The sequence below is a fragment of the Bos javanicus genome, chromosome 21 (assembly GCF_032452875.1).
Source record: "Bos javanicus breed banteng chromosome 21, ARS-OSU_banteng_1.0, whole genome shotgun sequence".
NCBI classification, from domain to species: Eukaryota; Metazoa; Chordata; class Mammalia; order Artiodactyla; family Bovidae; genus Bos; species Bos javanicus.
The window spans coordinates 54,817,536-54,840,903 of record NC_083888.1 but is presented as its reverse complement, the minus strand read 5'-3'; the positions used below and the strand labels follow the sequence as shown (position 1 = coordinate 54,840,903).

The following is a 23,368-nucleotide window of genomic DNA, read 5'->3' as shown; positions in this document are numbered from 1 at the left end:
ACCTAGTTCCCTGAACAGGGAGATCAAACCTGGGCCCTCTGCATTAGGAACGTTAGTATACTCTCCTTCTCCAAACATGGAGGATGAGGATCACCTGCAACTAGGGCTCCTATCTACAATTATCCAGTAACTCAAAACTATAACTGTAGATAGGATTTGGATTTACCCAAAAAAGGAAGAGGGAAATGGTTCAATTCTTTTGCCAGTCCTATCCTTTTTGTTCCTCACTGCTGCATAAGAAAGTGGATATTTCACTCACAACCAAGGACACTGCCTTTCCCGTTTCCACTGGAGAAGGAAGTTAACAAACACACCCTGGGCTTTGCGGGAGAGAGCTGTACCCGGCACTGTCAATTCCTGAAACAGCTTGAATGAACCCCAACCTGGTGCCACACCCACACAGGGCATTTCTGGGCAAGGAATAGCCCTTGGGAGGTATAAACATGCTCAGCTGCATGGCAAGGATAAATAGCAACCCAACCTTAGGGCATGGGAGGCCAGCAACAGCCCAACAAGAAAGGTCCTTCACCTGTTCTAATCATCAGGCTAGGGTCCTGTGCAATAAACACATAAGGATAGAAGGAGATGAAATTTGGAAATCATTTGCAGGTGATTAACTATGGACCCAGTGCAGACAGCTGAACGGACCATCATGGTAGTTACTTGCCCTACACATAACTATTCAATGAAAATCTAAAATATGGTTCTAGCTGCATTTCAAATGCTCAACAGCAATAGGTATTAGGCAATGAAGATTATAGAACATTTCTATCATAGCATAAAGTTCTACTGGACAGTGCTGGTCTAGAGAACCTTTGGTTTCCCACCTCATGGAGAAAAGACAGTATAAAGGGGGCGCATTTATTGTCACTGTTCCAAATGTACAAAAAAAATTAGAAAATAACCCCCCAACTCAATTCCCCCCACCCCCACAACATTCCCCTCAACACAAATAATTTTTCCCAAAACCACAAACATAAACTGGTTCTGGTATTTTCATAAACAGTGCAGCTAAGAAACAGTTTAGAGAAAATTTAACAGGACTCAGATTATAACCATTCTGCCCTCTCAGCCCTGAGAGGCAGTAATTCCATACGGGTCCCAGTCCTCCCCATTGGTTTTCCCATCTCTGGTGGAAAAGTCCTTTGACAAAGTGATATGATGTTTGGCTGCTGCTTTAGAGATCCTCCTGTGCCTTCTTCTTCTTCTTGGGTTTTTCTTCTTGAATTACAGGGGGGTTTGTAGCCTCTCGCTTTAGATAGCTAATAAAATCACTTAATTCACGTCCACCCTGAAAACAGAAAGATAACTCTGAAAATTTAACCTTTTAAAAAACTGTGGATTTTCTCCCCCCTCAATAGGAAGCCTTTTGTATTTTAAAAAGCACATTAGCAACCACATATATTGACCATGAGAGTTGAGTTTCTACTTATATAAACTCAGTTAAAGAACTGGATCTGTATGTGTGTGTCTGTATTTGTGGGGAGATAAGACAATGCACTTACTTCATATTTCTTTGGATTTTGCTTCTTGTTGGCTGGAGAGAAGTAGATGGTAGGAAAACTGGGAAAAGAAAGAGTTGATGAAATTTCAGAGTAACTCTAATGTACACTTCCCTAATAACTGTTTCTAGGAATAACTTTTCTTCATGATTTCTAATCTGACCAGATACTATTGTCCATCAGTGACGAGGTTACATCCTATTAGAACACAGGAATATGAGAGCTCACAGGTCTGGGGCAGTCATGAGGGCCCATGCTGCACAAACTCTAAGCCAGGAAGGCACTGGTGGTTCTGTGTTCAACTGGAATATGAGGACTCTCCAAACCATGCCCAATACACACATGGTTTACAAGCTCATTTTTTCCTATCAATTGCCTAGACACTTTTACTAGCTTTTAATCTACTTACCCTCTGACTTCATATGGAGAAGGCACATCGTTGGCTGTAGCATCCATCTTGGCTATGACAATATTTGGATCTTTTCTGAGCTGTTAATAAAAAGGTTAGGTCTTTAAGTTTCAAGTTTTCAGTGACAGAGGGACACAGTCAATTTAGGACTTAAAACCATTAACAGCTGGATAGGTTTTGCTGCTGAGATGGAAAGAGTAGTGATACTTTCACAAGTATCAAACTTCCCATAAACTTCCCTTTTCGCTCTTGGTTCCTACATATTAAGACTATATACAGACACCTGCAAAATTACCTGGCCTAAGGAAGACATCAGCTAAGACAAGTGATTTAAGATGGAGGAATATAACGAATTCATATAAGCCATTACCAAATTCAGAAGCCAAAGTACTTTTAATCATAATCTAGATTGAGTCTGAGGAGTGGAAAGTTAAAGCAGGTATCTAAGGCACTGAGTAGGCTCAGAACGCAGTCAGGAGACAGCACATAGGAGACAGCTGAAAGAAAATCCACCAGTGCCTAAGTTCTGAACTAATTAGGGTGACTATTAATCAACAGCCAATGCTAACTTCCAACTCAAATTCAACTGTATAATATACTTCACACTTACCTTCTCTCCCAGTTCTTTATACTTAGGCTCCAGATTCTTACAGTGACCACACCAAGGAGCATAAAACTCAATCAGCACATCTTTATTTTCATTATTCACTATTTCATCAAAATTCTCTGCTACTACTACCTGGAAAACACAGAAGATTCTCTAGTTGGTAAGGCCAGTTGAATACATTCATGAGCTGTATTTGTTTCTGGACTCAATCCCTCTCAAATTGGTTGTGTTGCCACTCAAAGTACATTATTGAAACCCAACTTGCACTTACAGGCTTTATTAAGATATTACCATTTCCCCAGAAAGCAACTCACTCCCATGTCTGTCACCTATCAGACTAAGTTCAAGAAATCACAGGGAACAAGTGCTACCCAACTCTTCCTTAAAATAATCTTACAGCAACAATGTTAAAACTACTCTCAGGGGTTAGCTTGTTCTGTCCCAAAAAGTCACCGAGCCCTAATACAAATATCATAAAATTCCCCTATTAAGCATTATGAGCTCTGCCAATGCTTAATTTATGATGAGAGACGTAAGGACAAACCAAAACAGAACTCAACAGCCAACCTCATCTTCACTTAGACCCAGCATTTTGGAAATAAAAAAGTGAGGAGAGGCAGCTGTGTAGGGGTTTGAGGACCCTGTGAACCCCTCACCTTTACAGGCCCATCATTGCTCTCAGGGATAGGCTCAGACTTCAGGTATCTCTTCAGGTTGCCGTCAAAGTAATCCTCCAGGAATCTCTCAAGAGCCTTGCCATCACGCCTGGTATTAGAAAGGCACGGATGAGCTTGTGAACATACTCCTACCAATGAGAGAACTAAAGGCAGTTTTTTAGAATAGTTTCCACTTTAGCTTAATTGTTTCTGTTTTAGCTTAAGTTTCAACCCTAGGAAGTAACTGGAAGTTAAAAAAAAAAAAAAAAGAGGGAGCCCTCATTTTTCAATATGCAGAACTACAGACTGAATAAGAAACCACCACCTTCTTGTATTTCTAGTGTGTTCTTTGTGGATTAGAAAGGTCAGAGAAAGAAGAACACATCGGTCCTTCTGGAAATTCAATTCTGCAAAAGAACCAGGTCTTACTTTGTTGCTCTGGAGAACAGTGCCTATTTATGGTATCTTGTTTTACTGGCTTCACTCACAGGAAAATTTTCTCTTGTTTTAATCTCCCGAAGTCTCAGAAGGTGATGGTCAAAACTGTCTGGTTTTGTCTTAAGATGTCTCCAATTTCCTGAGTTTACTTTAGGCCAATGTGGTATTCCAAGAACAAAGACATTCTGTAGGGATGGGAGGGGACTGGTTTGGTCTGAAATTACATCAGTCTCAAAGAGGCTATCTAGTGTTCTCTATTTACTATATATAATGGCAGGGTGGAAATAGTCATGTAAGAATTCCAAGCTGCCATCTTTTTTGCTTTTCAAAATTTATTAAGAATCATGATCCTTAAAATATATCTATAACTAATTGAGAAAAACGACAGTCATGGGTCTTCACCTAGCTTCACATTCCAATGTTCTTCTTTATACATCCTCAGTAGTGTCTAAGGCTTTAACGGTGTCTTTGCAGAATCAAATCCCAAACCCACGCTAACTTGTAACTCACGAGAACTCCTCCTGCATGACAAACTTCTCTCCTTTTGCGGTTCTGACAGCAACAACAGGAATCTCTCCAGTAGTGCTTTCCAAGCCAAAATCTGAAAGTTCATGGCTAAAGGTTTTACGGCTAGCTACAGCAAAATGGAGTTTCTTCCCAGCATCCAAGAATTTCTTTGCCACCATCATTACTCTGTGGGAAACAAGGGAGATTTATGCGAAGAGTACACCAGGATGGTAAATCACTTCTGAAACCAAGAAGCAAGAAAGTAGAAAGCAACATTTAAGAGTCCCTGCAGCCCTCTGGAATCAGTGTGAACTTGTATTCTTGTGCACTGACATAGGATTATGGTGCACTCTGATGTCCTACTGAACTTCACTGCCAAACTAGTGGTATTCAAGCAAACAGTCCATTCCCACTGAATGCTGCCATATTATATAAAATACTGCAGGCATTAATAACTAATCCAGAATGAAAATCTCTAAGGATCAAGTGCACTGAAGGTCTCAATGGGCAACAAGGCACAATGTGTTAAAGGACATTATGCCCGATAGTTTTTGGAAATAGTTTATTTGTCCTTATAGCTTCAAATGATCACACATGGTAACAGGATAGTTAGAAGAAAATGTTTATGTACTGTGTAAACTTGTCTAAAAAGGGGAAAAATTATTCTTATTACCTGTTTCTCCAGTAGTTGGAACCTTTAGCATTCTTTTCATAGTCCACATCATAGTAAGCGATGAGTAAATCCTTGCCCTGTAGTAAATCTTTATTGTCTTCTGTCATGTGAGGGCAGATACCAAAACTGAAATGACAGAATCCATCATCAAATTTGGCAGGTTTTTATCTATATTATGAAATTAACATTAAGTAACTGATAGTATGCTTAATAACCAAGATTAAAAAAAACTAAAATGAAGCCAAGAAAGGCCAAAACAAGTATAAAGATGTACTCACATGTTTTCCTGAATAAATCTTTTAATCTTCCCACTGGTCATTTTCTGTTCTGTATATGCCACAGTCTTGTCTTCAAACTTGTTCGTCAGATGGGAAGGACGAAACAAGGTGATACCCCTTAAAAAAAAAAATTTAGTAGGTAGACAGCAGAAGAACTATCTCCCATCTTTTATTATTTAAAGCTCAAACTATCTACAACATGATCCTCTCATCAACGCTAAGGAGCTTACCGCTTTAATCTCAAGTGCAAAAATTGGTTTTAATAAACCTAGGTTGGAAAGTTAGGAGACCTTAGTTCTAATTCTTGTTCTACCAACTAACTTCAAAGATTTTGGGCCAGCTATCAGTTTAATTCTTCAGCGCTTCAGCTTTTACATCAGTACAAAAGGGGGTTAGAGTAGACAATTTCCAAACCTTTAAAAACAACAGAAAAAAGTACCCAACTTACCCCAAAACCCTAATATGTACAAATATGAGAAAGTAGAACTTGCTCTTATTGGAAGGTACCTTGCCCTGACACTCTCCTTGAAAATTCAACTCTCCCATACAGTAAGAAAATTACTTCAATAGAGAAAATATAGATAAGATCCCTTCCAGTTATAGAAATTCTATAGGTATAATTCTATATGATTATAGATAATGTTAAGGTTGAATTCATTAGAAATTTTTTGGTTCTAGATTTTTCTATCCCAGTAAATCCAATTTACATAATTTTCCCTTGCTGGTAATACTTTGCCTCTCTCCCTAAGCCAAGTTTTCCTCATTCCACTGAACATTTGAAGGAAATTCCTTTTTACTTTCTAGCCTTTTATTCAGCTAACACTGAACCCCAATTTGGTTCTGAGTCACAGATTTGTATCTAATACAAACATTCCCAGAAAATATCACTGTTCTAACCATTAATATCTTGCCTCTTGCTTTTGCTTCTCCTTCAATTCATTCCTCCTCTCCATACTATACACACCCATATATAGTTAGATCACTTGTTTTGGGCTAGGTGTCAGCACCTTTAAGTCCTTATAGCCCCCTCTCAACTCTTCCAACATTAACTATGAACTTTATGTCAATTTTAAAACACAGGTATTTTCATAGCATACAGGGAAACTACATAGTGAAAAAGGACCTAATACAAACATGCTGGCAACCAAGAATCTAAATCTAAGACTTTTACTTTTTAAAGCAGTGTTGGCCTCTTGATGAAAGTGAAAGAGGAGAGTGAAAAAGTTGGCTTAAAACTCAACATTCAGAAAACGAAGATCATGGCATCTGGTCCCATCACTTCATGGGAAATAGATGGGGAAACAGTGGAAACAGTGTCAGACTTTATTTTTCTGGGCTCCAAAATCACTGCAGATGGTGACTGCAGCCATGAAATCAAAAGACACTTACTCCTTGGAAGGAAAGTTGTGACCAACCTAAACAGCATATTCAAAACCAGAGACATTACTTTGCCAACAAAGGTTCGTCTAGTCAAGGCTATGGTTTTTCCAGTGGTCATGTATGGATGTGAGAGTTGGACTGTGAAGAAAGCTGAGCGCCAAAGAATTGATGCTTTTGAACTGTGGTGTTGGAGAAGACTCTTGAGAGTCCCTTGGACTGCAAGGAGATCCAACCAGTCCATTCTAAAGGAGATCAGTCCTGGATGTTCTTTGGAAGGACAGATGCTAAAGGTGAAGCCCCAGTACTTTGGCCACCTCATGCGAAGAGTTGACTCATTGGAAAAGACCCTGATGCTGGGAGGGATTGGGGGTAGGAGGAGAAGGGGACGACAGAGGATGAGATGGCTGGATGGCATCACCGACTCGATGGACATGAGTTTGGGTGAACTCTGCGAATTGGTGATAGCAGGGAGGCCTGGCATGCTGCAATTCATGGGGTCGCAAAGAGTCGGACACGGCTGAGCGACTGAACTGACTGACTGACCAAGTTTCAGAGTAGCTGCTGTCAAAAAATTGAAATCAGTTCCAGATATGATCTTTAATGATGCTATGGCATTGGGATACACATCAAGGCCTTAGGACACCCTTCTCATAAGGTCTTCTAAATAAGACTTCTGATCAGAGGCTGATCGCCACCTTTAATGGCAAGTGTGAGAGGTGGACACAGTGAACAAATCTAAGGTTAACAAGCTGATATGTGGTGTGCTTAATGAGCATAGAGCCTCATGGCAAAGCCCAACAACTTTGCAGCCAGATCGTCTAGCAGCAAAGGTTCTACCCTAGTTCCGCCACGTATAGCGTGTAAAGCTTAACCTCCTTGTGTGCCACCCTTAGACTCTCTTGACTGCCTTGCCATCCCTCCCCTTTCAAACCTCCACTATATGAGTGCCAGGGACTTTTCCTCTGAAACACAAAATTCATCACATTACTCTCTAGCTCAAAGTCTTTCAATGGCTCTCAAATGTCTAAAAGATAAAATCTACATTTTTCTGTATGGCACTTAGGTCTTCTCTAATTTGGTCTCTGCTGACCTCTCCAACCTTACCTTTCACGATGACCTCATCTATGAACAATACTTCAGCAGTAATACAGGTTCCAACACACCTAGGTTATTTCACATCTCGAGGCCTTCCCTCCTGCTGCTCTACATGGAATAATCTTTATCCCCCACCATAACCTGCCAGAAAAACTTATCTTTCAAGATACACCTCAAGAGTCAGTTTCTCTATGATTTTTTCCCCCCTGATACTACTCCTGATCCCTCCTATGTACTTCTGGTACTCTGCCTAATTTCTATCACAATACCTGTAATGCTCACTGACACTTGTATTTTTAAATATATTTACTATCTCCTGCTACTAGATGCCCCTCAAGGGCAGCAACAGTTTCCAGAACTTAGCTTACTGCCTAATATGTGCTCAATAAAGCTTTTGGAAAAACTAGGCTTAAAAACCACCAGTTCAGTCCAGTCCAGTGGTTAGGATTCCACCTTCCAATGCAGGGGGCTGGATTTGATCCCTGATTGGGAAACTAAGATCCCACATGCCATGAGGCATGGCCAAAAGATTAAAAAATAATCTTAAAAAAATAAAAACAACACCAGTTCACACAATAGTACTTGGTCAAGGTGTATATCTACAAGGGCATTCAACTCAGTTACTTACTCTCCATCGTCATCGTATTTGTTCACCAGAGATTCAACATTGGTGTGTGCAAACCGGTAGTTATCCCTCAAGTTGCTGGCTGCTTTTAGAAACTCAGAGTGAGCTTCACTGAATAAATCCTTGAAAAAACCTATACAGAAAACGTCAAACACAAGGAAGAAACAGTAAGTGCTGAGACATATTCAAAACTTTAAAACTCCTCTATTCTTCAAAGCCTTTATTATGGATAAGCAAAGCAAGATAGGAAGGATCAGTTCTGCTTTGCCATGACTACTGAGGATATTCAACAAAATATTTAGGAGAACTATTCTTTCTCTACCCTTAAAAAAACGTTCTTGAGGAAGCTGAGGGAGATGATTTGTCAGGGTTCAAGTCTTAATTCTAGTTTTTCACAGTTGAAAATTTTGAGCATACTGCTTAACTCCTTAGCGCTTCGGGGACTATTTTAGGTGTCAGAGGAGTAAATAAGGCAGTATGTCAAAATACAATGTAAATTAATTCACCATATTTTTTCTATGTCTTATATCTTTAGAACTTCAAATCTAGTAAAGTGTTTATTAAATGTCAACTTATGGTTTAACTCCTTATAAAAAATGCAGACTCAGGGCTTCCCAGGTGGCAAAGAGGTAAAGAATCCACATACAATGCAGGGGACATGGGTTTGATCCTTAGGCTAGGAAGCTCCCAAGTGCCGCAGAGCAGCTAGGCCTGCGCACCACAATTACTGAGCCTGGATTTTGGAGCCCGAGAACTGTAACTACTAAAGCTCGAGTGCCCAAGACCCCATGCTCTGCAGCAAGAGAAGACACTGCAATGAGAAGTCCTTGCGCCGTAACCAGAGAGTAGCCCCTGCAACTAGAGGAAAAACTAGAGAAAAGTCTGCATAGCAACAAAGACGGAGAACAGCCTAAAAAAATAAAACACACATACATACACAGAATGAATAAAATCTGGATAAGAAGTGACTTTTGGTCAAACTTAAATGATAAACCATCCTCTACTGCCAGAAAATCAGTTTTATTACAATAATGAGGAGATTAAGAGAAGCACAAGACTGTATGTTAAAATTTAAGTCAAATGTATTATACAACACATTTAAAACAAAACAAAGAACACTCAAGATGTAGAATGTGTTTAACTGGTTCAAGTCATTTTAAAAATAATAAGATATGATAACATCTGAAAAAGCAAAGATTGCTGTAAAAATACACACAAAGCCAGCAATTCAATCTTAAATTGTAAATTCTTCTACAACTGTGAAGTAGCAGCTACAGAGGTTTATCATTTACCTATACCCTCCCCCTTTAAAACCCCATTTTCAGTCTTATATTATTATTTGAGTTAAATCTCCGGAGTTTAAGAAGTAACAGGAAAAACTAAAGCTATTCCTCTTTTAGTTCTTTGACTAAATCTTTACATCTGTAAGAATACCAAGCCACTCAAATAAAACCACTTTCCCCCCATATTACATTAATAGTAACGCTGACCTAGTTTTGCCAGTTGTCTTTTAACTGCCCACAAGGCTTCCTAAACAGTTTTAACTTGATTGTTTACTCAAAGGACTTTTGAAACCATGTTAACGATTTTGTGGCACAATCAAACTTGCTACTTACCCACCACAGAAGCATCTTTATCGCTAATGAACTTTTCAAATTCTTCCTCAGACTTGAGAGGAACTGAAGCTGGTCCAGCCTGTTTCTTCAGGTGGCTGACAATTCCATCTTAAAAGACAAAAGATGATAGCAACACAAATTTATAATTTTTGAAAAGTAACCAACCATTCACATGATTTAAAATTCGAAAAGTTACAAAACATACACAATGACGTTTTCTTCCGTCCCTAGTTACCCAGTCTCCTCCCTGTAGGATAAAACATCAGTTTCTTATATATCCCTCCAGACATGCTTTCTTTGCTCCTCTAAAGGCAGCATACACGTACGCTGTTCTGTATTTTGTTTTTGCCATTTAACACAATTTAGAGATAATTACGTCAATAAACATAAAGAGTTATCTCAATCTTCTTTATTGCCACATAGTATTTCACTGTATGGATGTAACATAATTTATTTAACCAACCACAATCGATGAACATTTGTTTCCAATTTCTTGCTGCTATGATACTGCCATAAACAACCTTGTACTAATGTCCTTCTACACGATTGAGTGTATCTATAGGGTAACTTCCTAAAAGTGGATTCACTGGGTCAAAAAGAGGACATGCATTTATAACTGTTTAACTGGCTGCCAAATAGACAGTACTTATTTATATCCCTACCAGTCATGTAGTGAAGTGTTTACAACATAAACGATGCCCTTGTGCACGCTGCTCTCTGCCTCAGTCTTTCAGATAACCACCTGGCTTCCTTCCTCACTTCCTCCTCCTTTAGGTCTTCACTCAAAATGTCATCTTCTGGTGGTAGAGTAGGTGAGAATCCACCTGCCAATGCAGGGGACAAGGGTTTGGTTCCTTGTCAGGGGAAGATCCCACATGCTGAGGAGCAAGTAAGCCCATGCACCACAACTACTAAAGCCTGCATGCTTGAGGGCCAAGAGCCGCAGCTACTGAGCCCCTGTGCGTAGGGCCCCGCGCTCACGTGCCGAGAAGCCCATGCGCCACAGCTAGAGAGGCACCCCAGCACTAGGTAGAAAAAGCCTGTGTGCAGCAACCAGAAGGCAAAGGAATACATTCTAAAAATAGGTACATTGAATCAGGTAACAATTCTCGGGCCTGCAAAGGGACAGTAATTACTATCAGATCAGATCAGATCAGTCGCTCAGTCGTGTCTGACTCTTTGCGACCCCATGAATCACAGCACGCCAGGCCTCCCTGTCCATCACCAACTCCCGGAGTTCACTCAGATTCACGTCCATCAAGTCAGTGATGCCATCCAGCCATCTCATCCTCTGTCGTCCCCTTCTCCTCCTACCCCCAATCCCTCCCAGCATCAGAGTCTTTTCCAATGAGTCAACTCTTCACATGAGGTGGCCAAAGTACTGGAGTTTCAGCTTTAGCATCATTCCTTCCAAAGAAATCCCAGGGCTGATCTCTTTCAGGATGGACTGGTTGGATCTCCGTGCAGTCCAAGGGACTCTCAAGAGTCTTCTCCAACACCACAGTTCAAAAGCATCAATTCTTTGGCGCTCAGCCTTCTTCACAGTCCAACTCTCACATCCATACATGACCACAGGAAAAACCATAGCCTTGACCAGACGAACCTTTGTTGGCAAAGTAATGTCTCTGCTTTTGAATATGCTATCTAGGTTGGTCATAACTGTCCTTCCAAGGAGTAAGCGTCTTTTAATTTCATGGCTGCAGTCACCATCTGTAGTGATTTTGGAGGCAGAAAATTAAAGTCTGACACTGTTTCCACTGTTTCCCCATCTATTTCCCATGAAGTGATGGGACCACATGCCATGATCTTAGTTTTCTGAATGTTGAGCTTCAAGCCAACTTTTTCACTCTCCACTTTCACTTTCATCAAGAGGCTTTTGAGTTCCTCTTCACTTTCTGCCATAAGGGTGGTGTCATCTGCATATCTGAGGTTATTGATATTTCTCCCGGCAATCTTGATTCCAGCTTGTGCTTCTTCCAGCCCAGCATTTCTCATGATGTACTCTACATATAAGTTAAATAAGCAGGGTGACAATATACAGCCTTGACGTACTCCTTTTCCTATTTGGAACCAGTCTGTTGTTCCATGTCCAGTTCTAACTGTTGCTTCCTGACCTGCATACAGATTTCTCAAGAGGCAGGTCAGATGGTCTGGTATTCCCATCTCTTTCACAATTTCCACAGTTTATTGTGATCCACACAGTCAAAGGCTTTGGCATAGTCAAGAAAGCAGAAATAGATGTTTTTCTGGAACTCTGTTGCTTTTTCCATGATCCAGCAGATGTTGGCAATTTGATCTCTGGTTCCTTTGCCTTTTCTAAAACCAGCTTGAATATCAGGAAGTTCACAGTTCACATATTGCTGAGCTTGGAGAATTTTGAGCATTACTTTACTAGCGTGTGAGACGAGTGCAATTGTGCGGTAGTTTGAGCATTCTTTGGCATTGCCTTTCTTTGGGATTGGAATGAAAACTGACCTTTTCCAGTCCTGTGGCCACTGCCGAGCTTTCCAAATTTGCTGGCATATCGAGAGCAGCACTTTCACAGCATCATCTTTCAGGATTTGAAATAGCTCAACTGGAATTCCATCACCTCCACTAGCTTTGTTCATAGTGATGCTTTCTAAGGCCCACTTGACTTCACATTCCAGGATGTCTGGCTCTAGGTCAGTGATCACACCATCGTGATTATCTGGGTCGTGAAGATCTTTTTTGTACAGTTCTTCTGTGTATTCTTGCCATCTCTTCTTAATATCTTCTGCTTCTGTTAGGTCCATACCATTTCTGTCCTTTATCGAGCTCATCTTTGCATGAAATGTTCCTTTGGTATCTCTGATTTTCTTGAAGAGACCCCTAGTCTTTCCCATTCTGTTGTTTTCCATTTCTTTGCATTGATCACTGAAGAAGGCTTTCTTATCTCTTCTTGCTATTCTTTGGAACTCTGCATTCAGATGTTTATATCTTTCCTTTTCTCCTTTGCTTTTCGCTTCTCTTCTTTTCACAGCTATTTGTAAGGCCTCTCCAGACAAAGAACTTTACCTCAGGGGTATGATGAAAAGTGTTACTTTTTTCCCTGAGTATTTACAATTCTCTGAGAGGTATAATGGGAGTGCTGAGCAACCACTTTATTACTGATCTCCTGGAGCTTACAATATAAGTAAATATCCAACTAAATCCCCAAATAAGCAAGCAATTTAAAATATCAGATAGTGGGACTTTCCTGGTAGCTCAGTGGGTAAGACTCCGGCTCCCAATGCAGGGAGTTTGATCCCTGGTTGGAGAACCAGATCCCGCATGCATCCTGCAACTCAAAAGTCCACGAGTTGCAACTAAGATCCAGCACAGCTAACAAATTAAACAAAGAATATTAAAATATATATATCAGATAGTAACCAGTGCTATGCAGAGAATGAAGAGGCTGTTAAGTATATGACTGGCTGGCTACCTTAGATTTGATAGTCTGGTAGAAAGAGAATTTGGTAGGGCATGGCATACTACCCAGTTTGTGGAATCTTAGTTCCCTGACCAGGGATTAAACCCAGGTCCCAGCAGCGAAAGCACCAGTGTACCACCAGGCAATTCCCTGGGAAGTGAAATTTACGCCAGGATCTGAATGACAAAAAGAGTCAAGCCATGCAAACATGGGGGAAGATCATCTCAGACTGTGAACACAACCAGGACAAAGGCCCTAAAGTCAAACAGTCTTGAGGTGACATTCGAGTTAGGCAGGGGCCATGTTATGTAGAGCTTTGTGTACAAGTAACAATCATACATGCTGAAAAAATTCCACGTCACCTAAAATGCCCGAACTGAGCAAACCTTCCTCTTAGCTGTTAAAATATGCCCAGTTAATTGTTAAGACTCAAGATCAAACTGTCCAAAATATATTTTCTCATCCATTATGGGCCCTACCAACAGGGCCAGACTATTTACCTCCCAAACCTCTCCTGTCATCCTTGCTAATTATACTCCAGCCACAAGGTCCTTCTGTCCTTTGAACACATCAAGCTCAGTGATGTCTTAGGGTCTTTTTGCACCTGTTTTCCCTCTGCCTGGAAAGCTCTGGTCCACATATTCTCATGGCTAGCTCCTTCCGAGCATTCACCTCAAAGGTTATGTCCCTAATCACCGTTATAATAATGTGGTACTCCCACCCCCAATCACTATCACATCATATAGTTTTATTTTTCTCCTTTTTAATGCTCTTATAACTAACTGAATTTATCTTATCCATATAGATTATTGATGTGTATAACAACATAGCATACACACTTTTAAAATTGTGGTAAAATATACATAGTATAAAATCTGCCATTTTAACCATTTTAAAGTATATAGTTCTGTGGCATCAAGTACATTCACACCACTGTTCAACTAATCTCCAGACTGCAGAAATCAATTGCTTTCATCTTGCAAAACTGAAACTCTATTCATTATAAACAACTCCCCACCACTCTTGTGAAGCACATTCTACTCTGTCTCTAGGAAACTGACCACTCAAGGAATTTCGTACAAGTGGAATGACACAGTATGTGTCTTTTTGTGACTGGCGTATCTCACTTAGCATGTTTTCAAGGTTCACCCATGTCACAGCACATCAGAACTAACTTTTAAGACTGAATAATATTCCATTGTATTATATACAATTTTTATATAATTCTTCCAGACTCTGCTTTTAATTCTTTTAAGTATATACTCAGAAGTGGAACCGGTGGATCACACAGTAATTGTATTTTTATTTTTTTCAGAACCGCTGTGCTGTTTTCCATAGTGGCTGCATGCACTATTTTATGTCAAGTTCACACCAACATTGCACAAGAGTTCCAATTTCGCCACATCCTTGCCAACACTTGTTCTTTTCTTTTTTAGTAGTAGTTATCCTGATGGATGTGATGTGGTTATCTATGTATGTATATTTTTAAACCTGTGTGCTGCCTTCATTGCCCAGAATGTAAGCATCATAAGAGTGAGAACCATGGCTGCTTTATTCATCAATAAACTCTGGGCACCATACTATAGTATCTGTGCCAGAGTCAGTACTCAATAAATATTTGTCAAATAAAAAAATGCCTGGTAAACCTTATAAATCAACCTCAAGTATTTTCTATATTACTTACGTAATCTGTTTAGTTAGAGAAGTCTTTTGTCAAGTGTCCAAATTGACCTCTTAGATGAGGAATTTTTAAGTATGTTGTATAGAAAATGTCATTTCCACTACAAAGAACAGAGGACCCAAAGAGTTCCAGTTTCCAAAATGTAATTCAGGTTCCTTACCGGCAGTCCTAGGCCCATCATAGGCACCTGATTCCTCACCATCTCTAAATATCTTCAGGGTTGGATATCCACTCACTCCATACTTATTACAGGTGTTCGTGTTGGCAGTACAATCCACCTAAAGATGAAAATACATGAACCATTTGTTATCCAAAAGTCTGCTGCAGGCTTTTCCCACATTCCCAAAACATGAAGAGTGGTCAAATCAAAATATCAAGCAATTCATGACACACATCCCACAGACACTAGATTTTAAAGGCAGACTGGTGTTGGTCTAGCTACATCAGAACCACCTAACAGGAACTCTAAAATTTAGATTCCTGGGCCTCATATAAAATGCACAAATGACTATTGAAATTCTATTCTGGGAGTCTCTACTGTCTAAAGCAATTATTCCATCCTTTCCCCGTCCCTCAGAATATGTGAGAGATAAATCACTTAAATTAGTAATAATGGCTTACTTTGATAATGATTATCATCAATGGGATGTATGGATTGATATATCACCATCAGGTGGGGTATAATTTGATTTAGCAAGTCACAAATGGTTATTAGCAAAGGTACTGATATTTAAACAAGCTCCCTGAGCTAGTTTGAATCTGGGCTAAACTAAAACATGACAGATAGATCTAGTGAGACCTACCAGGAAGACGAAAAACAATTTTCCATCTATTTAGCCATTTCTTCCAAGCAAGGTAATGCAGCCAGCACTTTGCATGTATTTCCTCATTTAATCTACACAAGATTCTGAAGAATGATCCCAATGCCTTAACATAAACTGAAATTCAGAAAAGTAATGTATCTCCAGTAACGTAGGCTACAGCTACATGAGGCAGGAACAAAGTCATGACAGAAACTCTTTTTCTTTTTAAAATTAATTTATTTTTTATTGAAAGATAATTGCTTTATAGAATTTTGCTGTTTTCTGTCAAACTTCAACATGAATCAGCCATAGGTATACATGTATCCGCTCCTTTTTGAAACTCCCTCCCATCTCCCTCCCCATCCCACCCCTCTAGATTGATACAGAGCCTATTTGAGTTTCCTGAGCCATACAGCAAATTCCTGTTGGTTATCCATTTTACATATGGTATTGTAAAAGAATATGGAACGCTTCATGAATCTGGGCGTCATCCTTACACAGGGGCCATGCTAATCTTCTCTGTATCGTTCCAATTTTAATATATGTACTGCCGAAGCAAGCACTGAACTCTTTTTCTATGGCAAGTTGCCATAGAACATCAGGATTAAAAGTGGCTTTCAGGAATTCCCCGATCGTCCAGCGGCTAAGCGTCCATGCTCCCAATACTGGGGGCCTGGGTTCGATCCCTTGTCAGGGAACTAGATCCCACTTGCTGCAACTAAAACCCAGCGCAGCCAAAGTAATAAATTAAAAAAAAAAAATCAGTTTTCAAAAACAGCCCTATACAGGTATGAATTATTTACTAGAGACTGGTAAGATATGAACTCTTAGACTGGAGCAACTAGGAGTTTGCGACACAACAATGACAAAATTCTGGAAGCATTACTTTGACTGTAAAAGCAAATACTAAGTTTACAGTTGACCAGTTACTCATTTAACATCCTCTTGTCATCTTCCTATTCCCATCACTGTGACTAGCGTATGGTAATTTAGGGAACTCATTTACTCAATGATAATTTTCCTCTAACCTTGTCTACTATAATTTTACTTTCCACATTTGCCCCTTCTTATTTACCATATATCTTACTTTTTTATTACACCAGTATTTCCCAGTTTCACCACTTTTAATCTTTCAAAGCCATAATTAATAGTCAGTTGTGTATTTGCCCAGAACCTCCTTTTCTCTCTTCTTAGCAATTATGAACAAAGAAAATCAATGTTAATTGTTAACCAATTACTATTTAAAATCCTTTGTTCCCTTTAATGAAGAATTTGCCTATACTCACCTTTGCTAATGGGACTATTCCTTTTAATCTGGTAGCTGCAGCTTCATACTCTGGGGCAAGCTTTTTGCAGTGTCCACACCTATGTAAATATATTAAAGAAAAAGCTTATATATCCTATAAGTTTGTTAATTTTGTTTCTCTAGGAAGGACTTCGAATTATACTACTACTTTTGACTAATAGCTGCTTCCAAAAGAAAACACATCATCTGAACAACATCCAGTACTGATAAGGTTAATCAGATCCCTCAGAAGTAAAGGTACTATTATCTCAAGCCTGTGATCTACTCTATAGGACTGGCTCAGTCCAGAACAGCATCTATCTTCAATTAAAAGTGCAATGGGGGTGGGGGGATAAACTGGGAATCTGGAATTAACATATACACAATACTATATGGTAAACAAGGGCTTCACCGTATAGCACAGGGATTCAGTTTCTTGTAATAACCTATAATGGGAAAGAATCTAAAAGATGTACCTAAGAAGCAAGCCTGATTTTTATGGCTACACAGTTCACCTGACTATAACAGCTCATGAGGATAAAGCATTATGTCAATTAGAGTATTTTCCCAGAGGACCATTATAACACCTGCTCCTCTGCCCAGAAGCCCTACCAATCCCTTAGGCACACTGTACATGCAATGTGGGGAGCAGTATATCAGCACAGATCTAGCACCACTATATATCATCTCTTCAAAAACCAACAGGTTGCAGAGGGATCCCTTAGAGAAGGTGCGTAGTTCTTTGACCTCCCCACAGACAGCAAAAATAGAATCAGAAAACATAAGGAAGGAAACAAGGAAGAAATTTGAGCTGACATATTTCATAGTCAAAAGTCACACATTTAGTAATGGATGAACAAGTAACTCTGAAACACTTTGCCCCCCAAAACTTGTTTAAAACAAAATAAAGAATTTATATTCTTCAAGGTCCATAGAAGTGCTACTCAAAAATAATCACTAGAAAGCTGACACAGAAAGAGAGTAATATTAAAAAAAACTATAACATGTTGCTTAGGGTCGCTGACGGAAAAGGCAATGGCAACCCACTCCAGTACTCTTGCCTGGAGAATCCCATGGAGGGAGGAGCCTGGAGGGCTGTAGTCCGTGGGGTTGCTAAGAGTCGGACATGACTGGGCGACTTTGCTTTCACTTTTCACTTTCATGCATTGGAGAAGGAAATGGCAACCCATTCCAGTGTTCCTGCCTGGAGAATCCCAGGGACGGGGGAGCCTGGTGGGCTGCCATCTATGGGGTCGAACAGAGTCGGACACGACTGAAGTGACTTAGCAGCAGGGTCGCTGAATAATTGATGCTTTTGAACTGTGGTGTTGGAGAAGACTCTTGGAGAGTCCCTTTGACTGCAAGGAGATCAAACTAGTCAATTCTAAAGGACATCAACCCTGAATATTCATTGGAATGACTGAAGCTGAAGCTCCAATACTTTGACCACCTGATGAGAAGAACTGACTCACTGGAAAAGATCCTGATGCTGGGAAAGATTGAAGGCAGGAGAAGGGGACGACAGAGGATGAGATGGTTGGATGGCATCACCAAATCGATGGACATGAGTTTGAGGAAGCTCCGGGAATTGGTGAAGGACAGGGAAGCCTGGCGTACTGCAGTCCATGGGGTTGCAAGGAATCAGACATGACTGAGTGACTGAACAGAACTAGGGTCACAGACATATTTACTAAAAGTATAGAAGAACCAAATGATAAAAAACAAATTCAGGACAAGGAAGTGTGTAACCTGGGGAAAGGGTACACAGGAAACTTCAACTGTCCTCGCTTTATTTTTCAGACTGGGCAGGTGGTGAATTAATGGTATTCCTTATACTGTATTTCACAGATGCACATTTTACTGCATTAGAACATCAGAAACTGGGATATGTCTTGCAATCACATCATGGTTTCAGTGGTAGCATTTCTCACTTTGTGAGACATAAAATATGGTATTATTATATCCTCTGTATTCCACAATATATTAAAAAAATTCATGCACATGCATTGTAACAAAAATACACAAATCCCAAATGATTATTAAAAATAACCAAATTAGCTGAGAAATCTAGGCTTCTGGGAACATAATACAGGGGTGCAAAGGTTAAAAATGAATGTGTGTTAAGGAACTGATCTGGGTCTTAAAGATTTAAGGCTTCATACAGGACAGGATAGGGTATTTTACAGAAGGGAATAGTAGAGCAAAAGTAAAATTACTAGTAAGAATGATTCATTCAAGAGAACTACGAAGGGCTTTTTTTTTTTTTTTTTTTATAAGAGACAATGTGTTATACGTATTAAGAGATTTCTATTGAATACATATGTAGTAATTGTCCAAAAAGAATGAGGCAACAGATTTATGAATAGTTTCACTTCAGCTACCTTTAAACATCTGAAGAGAATAGTATAAAATAATTAGGCCAGACAAGTGGGTCTCATGGAGAAAGCAATGGCACCCCACTCCAGTACTCTTGCCTGGAAAATCCATGGATGGAGGAGCCTGGAAGGCTGCAGTCCATGGGGTCACTAAAAGTCAGACACGACTAAGCGACTTCACTTTCACTTTTTACTTTCATGCATTGGAGAAGGAAATGGCAACCCATACCAGTGTTCTTGCCTGGAGAATCCCAGGGATGGGGAAGCCCGGTGGGCTGCCGTCTATGGGGTCCCACAGAGTCAGACAAGACGGAAGCAACTTAGCAGCAGCAGTAGTAGCAGTGGGTCTCAACACAGATGCATATACAAAGTATCAATTAAGCATTAAAAAAAAAAAACCCAAAACCCTGTGCTGAGGCACCACCCTGGGACTTACTGAATGATTCCTCTGGGAATCCAGGAGATAATCAGAGGGACTGGGCTGGGACTGAAAACCGCTGCCTTAAGCACTGCTGCTATCCACAATATCATCAAATACCCAAAGGAAGGACCTGTCTGACAAGTTCCAGTGGAGGAGACTGCCTCTTTAAAATTCATCAGGAATAGAATTTAGGTAGATTTTGAAGGTGATCATCAAGTTTTACCACTACTTCTTTCACCTACTACTGGATAATACTAAAACACAAATAATCCCATTCACCTTCAGGGATGCTACCTAGCAACTAATCCAGGTAGTTTAAATTAGGAATCCCAACATATATTCACCCAACAACCATTACTTCATGACTGCACTGTGCCATATGCTATTTTAGCTTTTGACAGAAGAAAAACTGATATAGTCCTCACCCTGTAGAAACATCAGTCTGGCAGGGGTGATAGTATTATTAGATCCTAATAGAGGGAGCAACCAGTTAGTGGTCCAGAGAAGTAAGACATTAACTACTGAGCTAAATCCTATTGAAAAGACCAAATTGGGGAGGGAGAGGAGGAGGGAATTCCAAGGAAAGAAATCAGTATGTGTAAGAAAAATATTAACTATTCCACTTTATACTATCCACATAGTCTTCTTCTATAAAAACAGTATCAAGTATCATTAATTAATACTACTGCCCCAGAGGACAGGGCACAAACCTACAACACACGCAGATGCTGAAGACTTAAAACTTCACACTGACCAGTAATTTTCAAAAATTATCACATTTAAATAGTTCTATTTATTCCCACAGAAATTCAGATACTCCCATTCTTCCAAATTACATAGATGATGACTCCATAATGGAAATATTAGGCTACAGAATCAGCTGCAAAGATATCTGTCACTTTCACTTGTAAAACGAAAGTGGAAACAATACCCTAAGACAAATGAGAAAAACAACTTGCTCAAAACAGGTCCATTTTACTCTTAACAAGGATTCTTTAACTGTTCCTATCTCACATGTAACAAGAGTACAAAGGAATAATAGCAGCTGGAAAATATTTTCAGCTAAAATATTAATAAATAGCTGAATGTGAAGAAATAAGGACATCATCAACAGGTAACTTCCTTGATTCCAAATTACTCATTCAGCAAACTGATCCTTCCTGCAGGCATTACAGAGGCATTACAAGGTCTTTACCTTCCAGACCAGTTACAAGGTGACACCACAGCAGAGGTCCACCCAACTTTAGGGACAGTTAGCGTACAATGGGCTGTGCAGTTCTTAGGGAAGCACGTGCAACAATTTAAAGCAGCATGTGCATGCGTGCTGAGGCTCTTCAGTCATGTCCCACTCTGTGCAACCCCATGGACTACAGTCCGCCAGGCTCCTCTGTCCAAGGGATTCTCCAGGCAAGAATACTGGAGTGGGTTGCCATGCCCTCTTCCAGGGAATCTTCCTGACCCAAGGACTGAACCAGAGTCTCTTGTATCTCCTGCATTGGCAGGCCGGTTCTTTACCACTAGCGCCCCCAGGGAAGCCCTTAAAGTAGCAGAGAACACCTCAATTGTAAAAATAAAAATCTTCTTTAAACTAACAGTCTGATAGCCCACAATTCTCCAGCAATTCACTTCATATTGACCCCTCTAGTCACACAGGCACCTCCCAGTTTTGATACAGCTCCATACAGCCATTCTAATTACAGGAACACCCCCTCAAAGTCATTGTTATGTGATTGAGACCAGTTGTTTCTGAGAGAATGTGAGTTCTAGAGATGTATAAGGACCACCTGTGATGTGTAACCAGTACTGCCAGTTAGTCGAGGGAACACCCTAGATGCAAAGTCTATCAGAAGTTGAAAATGTGTTGCTAAGCACACCCTTCTGGTTCAGGTGGTCTTCATTACAGGATTTCTAGTGTACCCTCAAGTCGGCTGAGCCCCTGTAGAGTGAAGACCAGAGTTACTGACAGAAGTAAATGCAAGTTATCCACTAACTTTCTTTTACTTAGACTTCTGAATACAAATAGTTTTTAATTAAGGGTCACTGTAGCAGGAGAAAAATTAAGTACTGTAATTAGCATGGTTATACTGAGCCATCACCAGCGTTAAGATAATCATTGTTTGCTATGATAAATCTTGGGGTTAAAAAAAAAAAGCCAACATTCAAGTTTCCTGAGCCACAAATTCTATTTGCTCTCTCCCCACCCCCACCCCCAGTCAGCTGTATCCTAAGGAACTTACATCCTAGTTAAGTCACCCTTAAGTGGAGTATTTCTCCAACACTGCTTACTTTCTCATTGGGGTCTTCTTTGGCATTTTCCAGAAATCCTAATTGAAACTGACCATTTAGACAGCTTCTGGTGGAATTACTCTGTCCATCTACTCCTTCTAACTGAATTCTGCTGGTGCTGAGAAGCATCAGTTGAACGAAGAAAGTGTGCACCAGGCGATGGACAAAATAACTGCCTGCCATAAGGAAGCACAAATGACCATTCTGCAGCCACTTGAGTGACCTTGGCTAGAAACCAACGGCTGCCTGGGGCAAGAAGAAAGGAAGTACCCTGGGGGCGCAGGGCCTCTGCATTTGGTGAAACGTTAGGTTCCAATATAAGGCCTCGCGAAGCCTAGTCTGTAGAACGGAAAACAGTAGCACTGACTCACGCAGAAACTCTAAAGACACCATCGAAGCTGCGGGGGAGGGGGTGGTCAAACCCTCTGCAAATAGGAAGTGCCGCAATAGCACCGAGGTAAGGATGTGGCCCTGCGCGAGAGGGGCCTTCGCTTTCTCCTTCTCGGCTCTCGCTTCCAGGAGGCTCAGCACCGACTTCTCCGCTCTCGGCGAGGCAGCTCGGGTCTCCGTGGGCGGAAAACCTGCCGGCCGCAGCCGGGCTCTCCGGAATGATGGAGGGCGCCGACGCTGCGTAGGCCCAACCGTTCCCGCGCCTTCGCCCCCTGCCCACCCGGCCGCCCCTCTCCCGCCCCGGCTGAGTGGCCTCACCAGGGGGCGAAGAACTCGACGAGCATGAGGCCAGAAGAGCCCGTGTCGGTGATGCGACTCTCGAAGTTGTCGTCCGTGAGTTCCAGCACATCGGAGGCAGCAGCGAGGCGGGCCGCGGCGAGGAGCAGCGCCAGGCCTGGGAACAGCGCTAGGCGGCGGAGGCGCATGGCGACGAGGTAAGGCGAGGGGGCGGCCAGGAGGGTCGGGGCTCGGTGGGGACTGCGGAGACCGGGCCGGCAACCACGTACCCTCAGCCTGCGATCGCGCGTCTGGCCCAGGCGGACCTGCAGCCGGAGGTCCCAACCCCCCAGCCCGGCTCGGGCCGCAGTGTGGCAGCCGCCGATTGGCTGTGCGGCGCCCGCGTCGGGCGGGCGGGACCAGCTGGTAACCGCCGAGTGGCCGGAGCGTGGGGCGGGGCCGAGGCGGCGAGCGCCGGGGCGACCGGGGCCGCGAAGGGGGGCCAGGGTCGCTGGTTGCTGCTGGGGGTGGGTCCGGGGACCAGCCGGAACCCGGGACCGGGCGGGACCGGGCGGGAGCCGGACGTGTGGCGCTGCGGAGCTGGGAGCCGACCCTGAATTCGTCCCGCCTGCGGA

General features: G+C 41.4%; 2 protein-coding genes and 1 non-coding gene across 3 annotated transcripts in view; 1 reads left to right on the top strand and 2 right to left on the bottom strand.

Annotated features, from left to right (window-relative positions):
- Positions 1–977: 977 nt before the first annotated feature.
- On the bottom strand, positions 978–23,358 carry PDIA3 (protein disulfide isomerase family A member 3). Its single transcript, XM_061395085.1, has 13 exons — positions 22,776–23,358; positions 16,987–17,065; positions 15,058–15,175; positions 9,787–9,894; positions 8,174–8,303; positions 5,071–5,187; positions 4,793–4,918; positions 4,123–4,305; positions 3,175–3,283; positions 2,522–2,650; positions 1,912–1,991; positions 1,506–1,563; positions 978–1,291 (listed from the first exon to the last, which is right to left on the bottom strand). The coding sequence occupies exons 1-13, from the start codon at positions 22,940–22,942 to the stop codon at positions 1,178–1,180; spliced, it is 1,518 nt and encodes a 505-aa protein (XP_061251069.1). The 5' UTR covers positions 22,943–23,358; the 3' UTR covers positions 978–1,177.
- LOC133234853 (U6 spliceosomal RNA) lies at positions 16,157–16,263 on the bottom strand. The gene has a single exon (XR_009732344.1). It is a non-coding gene; the product is annotated as a U6 spliceosomal RNA (small nuclear RNA).
- CATSPER2 (cation channel sperm associated 2) overlaps positions 23,180–23,368 on the top strand; it is a 17,453-nt gene continuing 17,264 nt past the window's right edge. Inside the window, exon 1 of the mRNA XM_061395082.1 lies at positions 23,180–23,260. The gene's annotated coding sequence lies outside the window, so the exon portion shown is untranslated. The remainder of the gene's footprint in view (positions 23,261–23,368) is intronic.